The sequence below is a fragment of the Schistocerca gregaria genome, chromosome 2, assembly GCF_023897955.1.
Source record: "Schistocerca gregaria isolate iqSchGreg1 chromosome 2, iqSchGreg1.2, whole genome shotgun sequence".
Lineage (NCBI taxonomy): Eukaryota > Metazoa > Arthropoda > Insecta > Orthoptera > Acrididae > Schistocerca > Schistocerca gregaria.
The window spans coordinates 163,698,384-163,713,046 of NC_064921.1; the positions used below are offsets into that span (position 1 = coordinate 163,698,384).

A 14,663-nucleotide genomic window follows, 5' to 3' on the forward strand; every position below is an offset into this window, starting at 1 on the left:
CCACACGTTTGTCTGGCCTCTCAATAGATACCCCTCCGTTGTGGTTGCACGTGCGGTATGGCTATGTGTATCGCTGAGGCACGCAAGCCTCCCCACCAACGGCGAAATCTATGGTTCATGGGAGACGTGGGGGGGTTGGGGGGCATATCGATTATAGCACTGAAACTAAAGTATTTTATAAATTAATTACTTTTCATAAATTTTAGCTTGAAATATAACATACTGTGTATAAAATTATATGAAAGTTTTCAGAAAAGTGACTGAGACAATGTTAACCTGTCCAAAATTTAAAAAAAAATCTGGTATCGACAACTACTGTTGAAGAAACGTAATGCTAGAGGAGTATGTCCCGTTACACTACCGTCGGCCGAGTGGCCGAGCGGTTCTAGGCGCTACAGTCTGGAACCGCGCTGGTGCTGCGGTCGCAGGTTCGAATCCTGCCTCGAGAATGGATTTGTGTGATGTCCTTATGCTAGTTAGGTTTAAGGGGTTCTAAGTTCTAGGTGACTGATGACCTCAATTGTTAAGTCCCATAGTGCTCAGAACCATTTGAACCGTTACACTACCACTATCCTATACCACGCGCACTTTTGTTGACACCGTGCAATATGGCGGAGTGTTGTTCACTTTACTTTGTCTGTCGTCCCACCGCCTGTGGTTCTTTCTCTCTCCGGGAGCCTCGGAGGCCGTGGTGGGCGCCGACCGGCGCCACTTATCGCATCAGCGCTCGTTACGAGCCACGGCCGCCCGGCCGGACGCCGGGGTCGGCAGTGTCCGCGGGTACCCCACCGGCGGTCGCGTCGCGTCGTGTCGGCTGTGACAACCGCGCACTCACACCATGGCGACGCTGGGGACGCTCAAAAGGGGCAGCGTGCAGATCCAGAGGGCCGCCATCAAGGCCACAGGTGGGTCCACTCGCTACCAGCTACCACGGGATCCGCCGGTTTCCGCAACACCATACCACCACCAACACGAGCTTGAGCGCGTCAATGCCAGTGGTGTAAAGCATGGAATAACTACGTGAGGTCTTCTTTTTTGTGTCATCAGTCTCAAGGTATCAACCTTGTTACTATACACAGCTGTCATCTCTGACTGGAGAAGGACAGACGAGTCACGTGGGCGGTGGCACTCACAGGGACCTAATGCCTGCCTCCTGGCCAGTAATCACTCGTTCTCCTTGCTGTATGAAGTACTCTAGAATCTGTTCTAGACTGTATAGTTTTCTCTGTTGGTATACACTAAGCTGACTAAAGTCATGGGGTACCTCCGACTGTCATATTAAACCTCTGTTTGCCCAGTGTAGTACACCAACTCGAAGTGGCATAGATTCAACGAGTCGCTGGAAGACCCCTGCCGAAATATTGAGCCATGCTGCCTCTATATCCGCCCATGACTGCGAAAGTGTTCCTGGTCTAGCGGTTATAATGTTCAAATGGCTCCAAGCACTATGGGACTTAACATCTGAGGTCATCAGTCCCCTACGCTTACAAGGGAACCTCCCCATCGCACCCCCCTCAGATTTAGTTATAAGTTGGCACAGTGGATAGGCCTTGAAAAACTGAACACAGATCGATCGAGAAAACAGGAAGAAGTTGTGTGGAACTCCGAAAAATGAAGCAAAATATACCGAGTAGTCCATGCGCAAGATAGGCAACATCAAGGATAACGTGCGCTCAGGAGCGCCGTGGTCCCGTGGTTAGCGAGAGGTCCTTGGTTCAAATCTTCCCTCGAGTGAAAAGTTTAATTTTTTATTTTCAGACAATTATTATCTGTATCTCCGTCCGTCCGATACGAGGTAACTGCGCCGTATTATGGGGACGCTACACCTAAACGGAAAAATTTGAAAACATTAAAAACATAGGTTTTGACAGAGCACAGGGAAAACTGTTCGACTGTGAAACTGTTGCATTTATTGGTTGCAGTTTACGTGACAAGCGTGTTAGCTTTTTGGGAGTGATTATCACATCCACAAGAAAACCTAAATCGGGGAACCCGTTCGCCAAGTGTACAAGTTAAGTGGGTCGACAACATATTCCTCTCATGAGACGCACATGCCGTCACCAGTGTCGTATAGAGTATATCAGACGTGTTTTCCTGTGGAGGAATCGGTTGACCTATGACCTTTCGATCAAATGTTTTCGGTTCCCATTGGAGAGGCACGTCCTTTCGTCTACTAATCGCACGGTTTTGCGGTGCTGTCGCAAAACACAGACACTAAACTTATTACAGTGAACAGAGACGTCAGTGAACGAACGGACTGAACATAACTTCACGAAAAAAAAGAAACTTGTCACTCGAGGGAAGACTTGAACCAAGGACTTCTCGCTCTGCAGCTGCTCACGCTAGCCACAGGACCACGGCGCTGCTGAGCTCGCACTCTCCTTGATGTTGCCTATCTTGCGCATGGACTACAGAGTTCGTATATTTTGCTTATTTTTTCATAGTTCCACACAACTTCTTCCTGTTTTCCCCAATTGATCTGTGTTCAGTTTTTTAAGCCCTATCCACTGTGCCAACTTATAACTAAATCCGAGGGGGGTGCGATGGGGAGGTTCCCTTGTTAGAACTACTTAAACCTAACAAACCTAAGGACATCACACGCGTCCATGTCCGAGGCAGGATTCAAACCTGCGAGCATAGCAGCAGCGCGGTTATGGACTGAAGCGTCTAGAACCGCTCGGCCACAGCGGCCGGCGCTGGTCTAGTGATGTCCGATAGGATTCATATCGTGCGATCTGGTTCGCCAAATCGTTCGCTCTAACTGACCGGAATATTTTTCAAACCAACCGCGAACAATTGTCGCCCACTGACACGAGGCACTGTCATCTATAAAAAAAATCCATCGTTGTTTGGGAACACGACATCCATTAACGGCTGCAAGTAGCCGATTATCCAGAGGACCCAGTCCATTCCATGTAAACACAACATATACCATAACAGAGCCACCACCAACTTGCACAGTGCCTTGTTGAGAACTTGGCTCCATGGGTACGTGGGGTATGCGCCACACTCGAATCCTACCATCAGCTCTTATCAACTGAAATCGGTACTCATCTGAGCAAGCCACAAATTTATAGTCTTCTAGGGACCAGCCTATATGGTTACGAATCCTGAAAAGGCACTAAAAGCGATGTTGTGCTGTTAGCCAAAGCACTCGTATCGACCGTCTGCTTCCGTAGTTCGTTAATGCCGAATTTCGCCATACTGTCCTAATGGATACGTTCGTCGTATGTCTCACATTCATTTCTGCGATATTTCATGCAGTGTTGGTTGCGTGTTAGCAACTCTACGCAAGCGCGGCTGATCTCGATCGTCAAGTGAAGGCCATCGGCCACTGCGTTGCTACTAGTGAGAGGTAATGCCTGAAATTTGGTATTCTCGGCACACTCTTGACACTGTTGATAGCGGAATACTGAATTCTGTAACGATTTCCGAAATGGAATGTCACATGAGTCTAGCTCCAACTAAATTCCGAGTTCAAGATCTGTTAACTCTTGTCGTGTGGCCATAAACAAGTCGGAAACCTTTTCACAGGAATCACCCGACTACAAATGACAGCTCCGCCAATGCACTACCTATTTATACCCTGTGTGCGCGACACTACCACCATCTGTATATGTGCATATCGTTATCCCACGAGTTTTTGTCACTTCTGTATGTATTCCTTTCAAGATGCACACTATCTCATGGGAGTGGACAGAGAACCATGTATCCTATGTTTTCAGTTATTTGTTGGATGTATTCTAATTTCTGTCTTCCTCTGGTGCCATGGAACACGATACGCATGAGGTAGCATGAGCTACTCAGTGTATTTCAAAACGTCGCACACGAAAACGGGTTTTTTCAGGGCTAATACTTCGGGTCCTGTTGGTGATGGAAAGAGAGGGTCAAGTATTTTCGATAGCCCTGGAGCTAGGGACCATTTCTGTACTCAACAGAAGCATCGTCTTACTGTAACTGTCCAACAATACAGGGTCAGTACTTGAGTATTACTCACTTCCTTCCGTTTAGGCAAATAAAGCAATTCAATTGGTTGTTTTTGCTTTAGATGCGGTCTATGGCGCAAAAAAAAAAAAAAAGTTCAAATGCCTCTACGCACAATGGGACTTAACTTCTTTGGTCATCAGTCCCCTAGAGCGTAGAACTACTTAAACCTAATTAACCTAAGGACATCACACACTTCCATGCCCGAGGCAGGATTCGAAACTGCGACCGTAGTGGTAGCGCGGTTCCAGACTGTAGCGCCTAGAACCGCTCGGCCACTCCTGCCGGCTCTACGGTGCACCTTAAGAGATTTTGTAGATGCACCAATTAGTTCATGGCCGTTTTTCCGTAAAACATGGTTTTGGAGTACTAAAACCAAGCCTCCGATTTCAGAATGGCTATGCACAGCAAACAGCTGGTATTTTTACGAAATATTTCTGAGATCCAGATTCCGGCAACTTTGAAAATTTTCTTGCTGTCTTTATCGGTTTCCAAGATGCAGAGGTTCAAAGTCATTCTGCTTGTACACGTAAAATACGGTATGAGGCGAAAACTTGGCTTATAAAGTGACGTAGCAAGAACAAATATGCTGTAAAGCTTCTCCGCTATCATCAGATGGGTTTTGGGAATCCCATGTTAGAGTAGTGAGGTATATGCCAAATGTTTCTGCACATAAAATCCGGACTGAGGTGTGAAGGACTGTAGATATGCGTTTTTCAATTTCACGCAAGTAAACCATCAAAATTTTACTGACCCGTGTAGTTATTGTCGTATGAATGACTTGCCCTACTGTAGAAGGGAAAAGAAGGGAACCAGCGGAAAAAAGCTCCTATTGGAGCACACAAAAGGCGAATATACTCCCGTTTATTAAAAGACATTGACTGAAAATTGGGGGTACCAGCTGCCTCATGTACCTACCTCAAGCCTTTAAAAGAATTTCTCAAAAATTTTTGGCATGCGAACATATTCGCGCTATGTGATGCGGAGAGAGAAGGAGCCAGTGGCGGTACGAAAGAGGCGGAAAAATAATGAAAACTGAAAGGTAGTATACGAAGATTGTGGTACAGAAAGAGCAAAGGAGACAATGGCAGTGTGGGAGAAAGACAGCGACACAGTGGCAGTGGAACATGGTTGACAGTGACAGAACAGTGCTAGGGAAAGAGGGAAGGAGACAGTGCCAATGGGAGAGGAATAAAGACAAGGAAAAAGTGGAAGTGGGTGAGAGCCAGTAATAGTGAGAGACAGAGACAATGAAAATGCAATGACAACGAGGAAGAGAGAGATAGTGACAGTGAGAAGACACAGCAGCGAAGGAATGAAGAAAGAGCAAGAGGGGGACAGTAATAGCGAACGGAGACAGAACGAAGGGGATGTCTGTGAGAAAAGGAACAGTGACAGAGAGACACCAAGAGATAATGACAGTGAGTGGTTAATGAGCGAGAACGGTAGCTAGGAATGCATGGGTATAAGCAACTTAAAGCGATGGACTAGTGGGTGTGAGCGAGTTACAGTTGACGGAGATTATGGTGGTGAGAATTAATTTGCACATTAAAACGAGCGCGAATATGTCGCATGCCAAAATCTTTGGGAAATATTTAAAGGTGTTGAGGGAGGTACGTGTAGAATGCGGCGGCTGGTACGCAGTTTTACAGTCAGACTGTTTTAAGAAACAGGAGCATATTCGCTTTTTGTATGCACCGATAGGAGCATTTTTCCTCTGGCTCCCTTTAGTTTAAAAACACATCCTACCGTGCTGTCGCTTCTTTCCGGCAGTGTTTCCCGCATGTTACTTTTCTCACCGATTCTGCGGAGAAGCTGCTCATTTCTTATCAGTTCACCTGCTTTTCAAAATCCATCTATGGCACCACATGTCAACACTTCCATTCATTCCTTTTTCAGTTGTCACACACTCTATGATTCACTACCATACAATACTGTGCTCCAAAATGTACGTTCTCATACATCCCTTTCTCGGATTAAGGGCTATGTTTGATGTTAGTAAACTTCGTTTGGCCGGAAATGTCCGCCCCGAAGCTCAGTGGTCAGCGTGACGGATTGCTCTCCTACGGGCCCGGGTTCGATTCTCGGCTGGTTCGGGGATTTCCTCCGCTCAGGGACTGGGTGTTGTGCTGTCTTCATTATCATTTCATCCCCATCCGACGCGCATGTCACCCAATGTGGCGTCGAATGTAGTAAGACCTGCACCAAGGCGGCCGGACCTGCCCCGCAAGGGGTTCCCGGCCAATGACGCCAAACGCTCATTTCCAATTTTTTTTCTGCAAGAAATGCCCTTTGCCTGTTCTAGTGTACTTTTTATGTTCTTCTTTCTTCGCCTGCCATGTATTATTTTCCTTTAATAGTGGCGGAATTCCTTAACTTCGTAGTCCCAGATTTCGATGTTAAGTTTATCGCTAAGCACTTTTCTATTTCTCCTCATTACTTTCGTCTTTCTCGGGTTTACTCTCCATTCATATTCTGTGCTCTCTAGACTGTTCGGACGACCTAATGCGCAAAAAGGAGAGATTTTGTCACGATATCCCTCAGTAGACATCCAACATCTGTACCAATCAATGTGAAGCCGAATAATTGCTTGCGTAGGAGCTGGAGGTGGAAAATCGTATTATTACCTTGCTTAGTTTGTGAAGCTCTTTCTCTTTTATACATCACCCGTTTTACTTGTGATTATAATCGGTTTTTTGTCTGTACATGTACATCACATCTACCGATTTCCAGCCCATTCAGGTAATTTATTCGTGATGCGTCTTTTTTTTCTTAGGGTGTATTTCAGCAAGAGGTACACAGAAAGAGTTAGTGCACTGTACACGCTCGTTTCGCAGTCAGGTAACAGGGCAACCACTCAAAATGGTCAACGAACACTTTGTGCAACTATAAGTTTAAATTTTTAATGAAAATTGTATGAAAGTTCCTGCCTTGAAAATAGGCATACAAAGACTGTAATTCTATAGCTAGAAATTTAATCGTACCTGGAAAAAATTTTCAACAACGTAATTCGTTCATGTGTTTTGCGATTCTCAAAACCATCTTACTGAAATCTTCCATTTCCGTTTGTTAGAACAATTTGTAAAGGGGGGGGGGGGCATTAGGGGTTCATTACAATTCACTGTCGCACTTGAGCAGATGTAATTTCGATGGATTTCACCCAAGGCTCATCTCAACAAGAAATATAATATTGCTTCGCATATTACGCGTCACAATTTGTTTTTGAACTTGTCGTCCTCACATGACTTCATTAATAAATTCGAATATATCTTAAACTTACGTAATCAACGCTAACAAAGGAGCAAAAACATAAAATGTGGATAAACATTCACGAACTCGGCACTCTGAAGGTTCCTTGCAAAGAATAAAGGCGAAACGCGTATAGCACAAAAATTGTTTCATTCAGTTGCAAATACGCGGTCCCAATGTAAAAATTATCAACATATCGTAATCGAATATGTCTCTTTCTACTCGCACACAAGTTTTTGTTTTTTTCTCTTCAGTTCTATTCATAAAATTGTTGATCATATTTATCAATCTTCTACTTTCATGAAGAATGTTCTGGTACGTAACAATTTGCTAGTGCGTTTTCTTCACATGCAACATACAATTCAAGCAGCTAAACAGTGTTCTTTGTTTAACATATCAATGTAAGAATTGCTTTTTAAATTTCTGTCCCACTTTTTTCCGATGGAAAGTGAAATAGTACATTATAAAATTTTAAAGTTCCTTTATTAAACTAAAAATGTAACAGAAATTATAAACTTTTATTTTTTATGTTCATATTTTAAATAGCACATTTTCTCTTAAGCTAGAATAATGCTTCTAATTCTTTCTGCTTTCGTAAAGCTTCTAAAGATCACAGAGATTAGGCTAAATAGTTGTCAAATCTGCAATTATCACTAGAATAAGATTAAGAAATTTATTTCTGTAGCAGAGGATTGTCCATGTAGTACATATACACATCAACAAAAGTTTTGCATCATCCCGGTATGTCGGGCAGGTGTGCTGCTATTGTGACTGTTCTGGTGCAGATTGGAAGGTCATCCCTGGAGTTAATTATAAACACACACGCATTTACCATGAGCGCTGTTTTTTAGGTAGAACAAGCAATCGAATGGATTTAGGCATTTAATCTGAAAATAAAGCACCGGTAGGAATGCAACAGAAACGCCGGTAGAAAGACAGAGTGCATATCCATGATGCCATCAAGGACAAACGCGACCAATTATCGGGTCCTCACTATCACTTAACTCGTAGAACGCTTGTCAACTACGGAAGTTGCTGGACGTACGCTCCGCACTCCATTGTGGTACGGACATGGAATCAGTTCCAAAAAATGGTTCAAATGGCTCTGAGCACTATGGGACTCAACTGCTGTGGTCATTAGTCCCCTAGAACTTAGAACTACTTAAACCTAACTAACCTAAGGACATCACACACATCCATGCCCGAGGCAGGATTCGAACCTGCGACCGTAGCAGTCGCACGGTTCCGGACTGCGCGCCTAGAACCGCGAGACCACCGCGGCCGGCGAATCAGTTCCAACTGACAGGTAGTGTTGAGGACTTGCACTGTACAGGCCGCCTAAGTCTGACAGATGCACAGGATGATAGTTAAAGGAACTATGGGATGAGTGCTCAAGAACTGGATTCGGCGTTCGAAGAGGCTACAGGACGTCATGTATCGCATCAGACGGTTAGGAGGCGACTGCATGTTGCGAACCTCCATTCCTGATGACCAAAGCGAGCACCAAGTCGGACACCATACACTCAGTTACAGACAGGCAAGGAATCGTGAGAATGGACGCCCCAGACTGGCTACAAGTGTTTTTCCCTGATAATCTCGGACATTGTGTTTGGAGACAACCCAGCACAAGTGCAACAAGGTGATTTTGGAGTGGTGTTCTGGGGTCTGATTACATGTGGCCTTCGTAGTTTTTGAGGACACTATCATTGCTCGTTAGTACAGGGACGAGATTCTGCAGCCAGTAGTGGGCCGTCGCGCCAAATTCTAGGTGGCAATATCTTCTTGATGAATGATAACTAGCGTCCTCATCGTGTTGTTCTATTGAACATGTTCCTTCAGTATTGTAGAAACACCAGAACGGAGTGGCCTGCCTGTTGCACAGACAGACTCAATCGAACACATGTAGGATCATTCAGAACGATATGTTTTTGGATGTCGACATCGATCAAGTACTGTGGGCGGCTTACTCAGAATCACCTTTATGTGTGGGACAATCCGGACCTGGGCTGGCTTGATGATCTCATCGCTGGTACGTCACAAAGAATTCAATCATGCATCCGAGCAGGTGGACGTTACACCACGTATTGACGTTGCTCAGAAGGGTGATCTCGACACATTACAAATGAGTATATACGCATGACTCAGAGCCAGTTTTTTTTCTCTCTGCCATGAGTTCAGGAATAAAAGGATGATGCAGAACTTCTGTTGATGTGTGTATCTTAGGATCAAAATAACAACGCTTTTTACGACCATTAGATTTAGATTTATTTTTAAAGGCCTATCCAAGAGTCCAACGAAAGGCAATTAATGTCTGGAACGTGAACACCCAAGTTCCGCGTTAGTTTCCTGTTGTGGTAAACAACTTTGTATGCAGCGTACTACGAGACTAGCCTGCTGAGTGACAGGTTTCATTCAGAGGGGAAACAGTGCCTGTAAATGGCTTCTGAATGTCAGCTACACCGTTTCCCCGTACAGCCAATTAACAAACGAGCTGCCATTTCCCTCTCACCGTTCTACCGTATCTCTAATGACGATGCGTTTTTGTAAAGGATACCGTTCTCGGAAGTAACTCTGCTTGTAACGTCAGCGGCTGCGTCCATGGGCACAACAGTTAATAGGAAGAAACGCCGCAGGCGTTTACGAATGTGCTAGCCCTCTCATTTTGTTTTTAGCACGTACATTGATGTTTCTCAGATAGCGAAAATTATCTAATGTCTTTCTTAAATTAAATAAAGAAAAAGACTCTGAATCACATGCAACTGATGCCTCCATTTTGGCAGTAAGCCCTAGTGAAAATCGCATCTGTGTATAAATTACATGAGGACAGCAACCGTCACAAGCGCAACGGACGAAAGTCTCATTTGTTTAAAAGATAAATAATTATACATCACTGTAAGACAAGTAAATGCAATTAAGGGGACTGCAAAGTCAAAGAAACACTGAATATAATGGAATTCGCCCTATAGACAAACTTTGTGCAACGCACATCTTTGTGCAGTCTGTGGAATCTGAAACAACTTATACGCAAAAACTCTGACCTCTAAACACACAAGAGAAAGCTTTCTTCTGAGAAATCTGTGAAAGTTGATCTGAAGCGGTTATTGACGGTGTTACATTTTTCGCTATCTGGCGTTCAAATACTTCCCCAGATACGATTAAAAATCACATAATATAAATCAATAATCATGATGAAGTGAAATGTGCTAGTTATTTATGAGTTCCGCTACAGTCAAAGGGATGATACAATCATTAAGTGGCCTGTTGTAGACTGAGCTTATGGAACCAAGTGGTTACAAAAGTTCAAAAAAGGTTCAAACGGCTCTAAACACTATGGAACTTAACATCTGAGATCATCAGTCTCCTGGACTTAGCACTATTTAAACCTAACTAACCTAAGCAGCAGCGCAGTTCCGGACTGAAGCGCCTAGAACCGCTTGGCCACAGCAGCCGGCTGATTACAGAAGTGACACGGAAGATTTTAAAAGATACACGCAGATTGACACCATATTTGTTAATAACCCGTTCTATCAGAAAGAACGTTGAGCCTCCCCAATCAACATCGAAATTAAACCAAATACAGAAGAGATAAATTACTATCATCATTTATTGGAACCGAAGTTACTTGCTACTGAATAAAGGGGCGTTTTAGAATCAAGTATGATCATAAATGTCAGTACAGTAGTATGTACGGATATTCTGGTCCGTTTACACACTGTTCGAAAATTCCCTTCACAAACTTGTAGAGGGGAGGGGGTACATAAAGTTTTGAATGTTAATCCATATCATTAAATGTTCCGCTTCCGTTCTACGATGGTTTCAATTCAGCTGTTAAACTCATGGAGCAACTGAATTACGCGTGACGCAGTACAGCTACTAGGTAACAGTTCGAAAGGAAGAATAACGAAACATCCACTTATCCCTTAAGCACATTTGTTTGTACTAACTTATAAACATTACGAATTTACGTTATTCCAAAACAAAACAGAATCCAGCATACTATACGTACAGAACCGTAATGAATGAATAATGAGCGTATGGAATTAGTGGCCGGGAGACCCCTCGCGGGGCGGTTCGGCCGCCGCTCCACAAGTTCTTTAACGTCACTACGGCGACTTGCGAGTGAATGAAGATGAAATGATAATGAAACTCACACAACACCCAGTCATCTCAAGGCAGAGAAATTCCCTGACCCCGCCACGAATCGAACGCGGGACCCCATGCGCGGGAAACGAGAACGCTACCGCAAGTCCACGAACCGCGAACTACAGAGCAGTAATGATCTAACATTCATGGTGGTGTCTGTTTGTTCTATATCGTGTCTCCCTACCACTTTCGCGCAACGACGCTCTGAGCGTGTTTTTTAGGGAATTGACTAGTTTGAACCTGGGACCTGTTGCTGGTAAGGAGACGCCAGACCACACATGACATGTAGAATTCAGAAGAGTTCAGTGAGACTAGCGATGATATAACCAAATACTTAATGATTTGAGCGTCAGCTCCACTGCACTCCCTGTAAAAGAATCTTAATACTAACTAAATTTAGTGGAAGGGGTTCAAGGCTTTCCTATTTTTAGTTAGCTGGTAAAATAACGTCGAAAAAGCAGTTAGTTTACCATTGGAAATTTTATTCTACTCACAAAACATTGTTTATAAATAGCACAATTGATAAAAGGAAATGTTTTAATACAGGATGGTAAAAACCAACTGCGTTCAACAAAAATGTGAACGAATATTCCCTGAATGGGTTTCCAAGTTCTACAATGGATCGAAGGATGACCTATGCCATATCACATCTATAATCTAGGTTTAAATTAAGTTTCACAAAAGAGCGAACTATCAAAATGGTCTACAGTGACCCTCAATTATCTTTAATTACTTATCTAACTTGTCGTAAATTACAGTGGCTGATGTGGCTTCTCAATAACTATATAACAGAAAAGTCATCGCGTTTCAGATCTTTACTTGAAGTGGCAAATGTGAAAACCATGAGCTTTAATTGACGATCGACACTAGTATTACGCAAAAAGAGGGTGTAACAGATGAGACTACTGCAGTTCTGAGTGAAGCTTTATGCGCTGTTATGCGGCATCCCGTGCGTTCATTACCTTGTTGGTGTTCGTCAGGGTGCGGCGGCCGGCGCAGCAGCCATCCAGCTTGTCGTCTCGGAACTAACCCCTCTCCTCACTTCTCCTTACTACCATTTACCGAAGTTGGTTTAAAAAAAAAAACTATCTGGCTGTGTTTTCATCTGACCAATCAGGGTCCCAATGTTAACCTTAAGCTCCGCCTACAAAAATTCTGTCTATTCAATGAGAAACGTTATACTTTTCGTGGTGGGGCAATGTTTTTAAAGTTTGCAACGTAACAGAGACACGAAAAAGTCTCACGCTAAAACTTGCAGCTGGTGTGGTCCTTTTAGCGTTATCGTAAGATCTATACTGTTCTTCTGGAGGGCTCTATCTTTCAACATGGACTGGGGGGGGGGGGTGGTCCTAACGTAACAGAAACGTGAAAAAGTCTCACGCTAAAACTTGCGAATGGTGTGACGTTTTTGTATTATCGTAAGATCTATACTGTTTTTCTGGAGGGCTCTAGCTTTTAACATGGGCTGGGGGGTGGTCCTTGATGTAACAGAGACGCGAAAAAGTCTCACGATAAAACTTGCGGGTGGTGTGGCCCTAGCGGTTAGCTGGCGACGTAACAGAGACGAGAAAAAGTCTCACGCTAAAACTTGCAGATGGTGTGGCCCTTTTTGTGTTATCGTAAGATCTATACTGTTTTTCTGGAGGGCTGTAGCTTTTAACATGGGCTGGGGGGTGGTCCTTGACGTAACAGAGACGCGAAAAAGTCTCACGCTAAAACTTGCGGGTGGTGTGGCCCTAGTGGTTAGCTGGCGACGTGGGTGTCCAATCCGTCCCTTATCGTAGGGCCTTCTAGCTTAACACGGTTCTGCTCTCGACATCTGTTCTCGTTTCTCCATTCGGAACTACATCTGTCTCACGGTGGGAAGGTATGACATGCATTTAGGCATTCTTGTGTTAGCCTGTGGTATTCCATTTGCTCACTTGTTACTCGTATTACTTTGGTTAATTTAATGTCACGATTTATTCGGAGCTATGTGACATACTACTGGATTTGCTTATCATGTCAGGGTTTTCATGGAAGGTGTTGGATTTGCCTGACACCTTACAATGATGCATTACAACAGGGACTCGATGTGGCGACCACCAGCGTTGTTACAGACATTGTATCTACGAAGAACGTTGTAGTACACACTCTCCATCCAATTTGGTGTCTCTTCTGCCTGTGTCTCTACGGGCGTCCTGTAAATTAAATGTTGCATACGACGCCGCAAGAAGTAGTCAGTAGGACTTCAATCCGGCGATCGCTGCGGCCACGCCGTTGGACCACCTCGGCCTATCCATCTTTCACCAGATAGTCTGCTAAGAAATTTCCAAGCCGCACGTGAGAAGTGAGGTGGTGCACCATCATGCTTAAACAACATTTCCTGGCGGACATTCAGCAGTACAACTTCCATGAACGGGTCCAATACACTTCATCCTGTGTATCCTATTGCGTACCATGACAAGCAACTATGAGGCTTTTCTACCTCCCTCAACAGACGTGGACGTTTTGCACAACTGAAGTGAAATCGCCGTAGAACTGAAACGGGTTCCTATTCAAAATATTATGTACTCACCCCCCTCTACAAGAGGTTTCTAACGTGTGCTTCTGAAAACACAGTAGACAAACGACTCAACCTGTACAGAAAGGAAGTAAGTTCCGTTTTGAAATCGGAAAGCCAAGTAGTGGCAAGAGACTTGCCATGTCTAACCGCGACGTCGGAAAACAAAGTTATTGTACCTGAGTGCCGCCGACAATATCGGCAATGTGTTGCTTGAACCAACGGCATTTAGTGATGTTACCAGTAGACGTAGGAGTATGGCGTGGAACAACAACCTGCTACAGCTTGACTGAGCAGAACCAGGAACCGCAGGTGAGGTAGCTCAGAAGTGTTGGTCAGAGGATTAACTACCCTTTGAGCGAACGGATCAACGGTGAACCAAATGGTTCAAATGGCTCTGAGCACTATGAGACTTAACTTCTGAGGTCATCAGTCCCCTAGAACTTAGAACTACTTAAACCTAACTAACCTAAGAGCATCACATACATCCATGTTCCAGGCAGGATTCGAATCTGCGACCGTAGCGGTCCAGACTGTAGCGCCTAGAACCGCTCGGCCACGCCGGCTGGCAACGGTGAACCATAACCAGTGTCACGGGACGTCCGCCCCGAACAAATGCAACGAACAGTAAAGAACAAAATGTGATTAAAAAAGAAGAACAGGACACAGAGCTGCAAACTAGAGTGACTGCAAAACGGGGCCCACGTAACGCGAATACGAATTCATCCGATTGGCCACCGCAGTC

General features: G+C 44.3%; 1 protein-coding gene across 1 annotated transcript in view; it reads left to right on the plus strand.

Annotated features, from left to right (window-relative positions):
• The first annotated feature begins 766 nt into the window (after positions 1 to 766).
• The window catches only part of LOC126336594 (uncharacterized transporter slc-17.2-like), a 1,359,524-nt gene continuing 1,345,627 nt past the window's right edge, over positions 767 to 14,663 (plus strand). Inside the window, exon 1 of the mRNA XM_050000458.1 lies at positions 767 to 905. Within this exon, the coding sequence (XP_049856415.1) occupies positions 839 to 905 (67 nt within the window). The 5' untranslated portion in view covers positions 767 to 838. The remainder of the gene's footprint in view (positions 906 to 14,663) is intronic.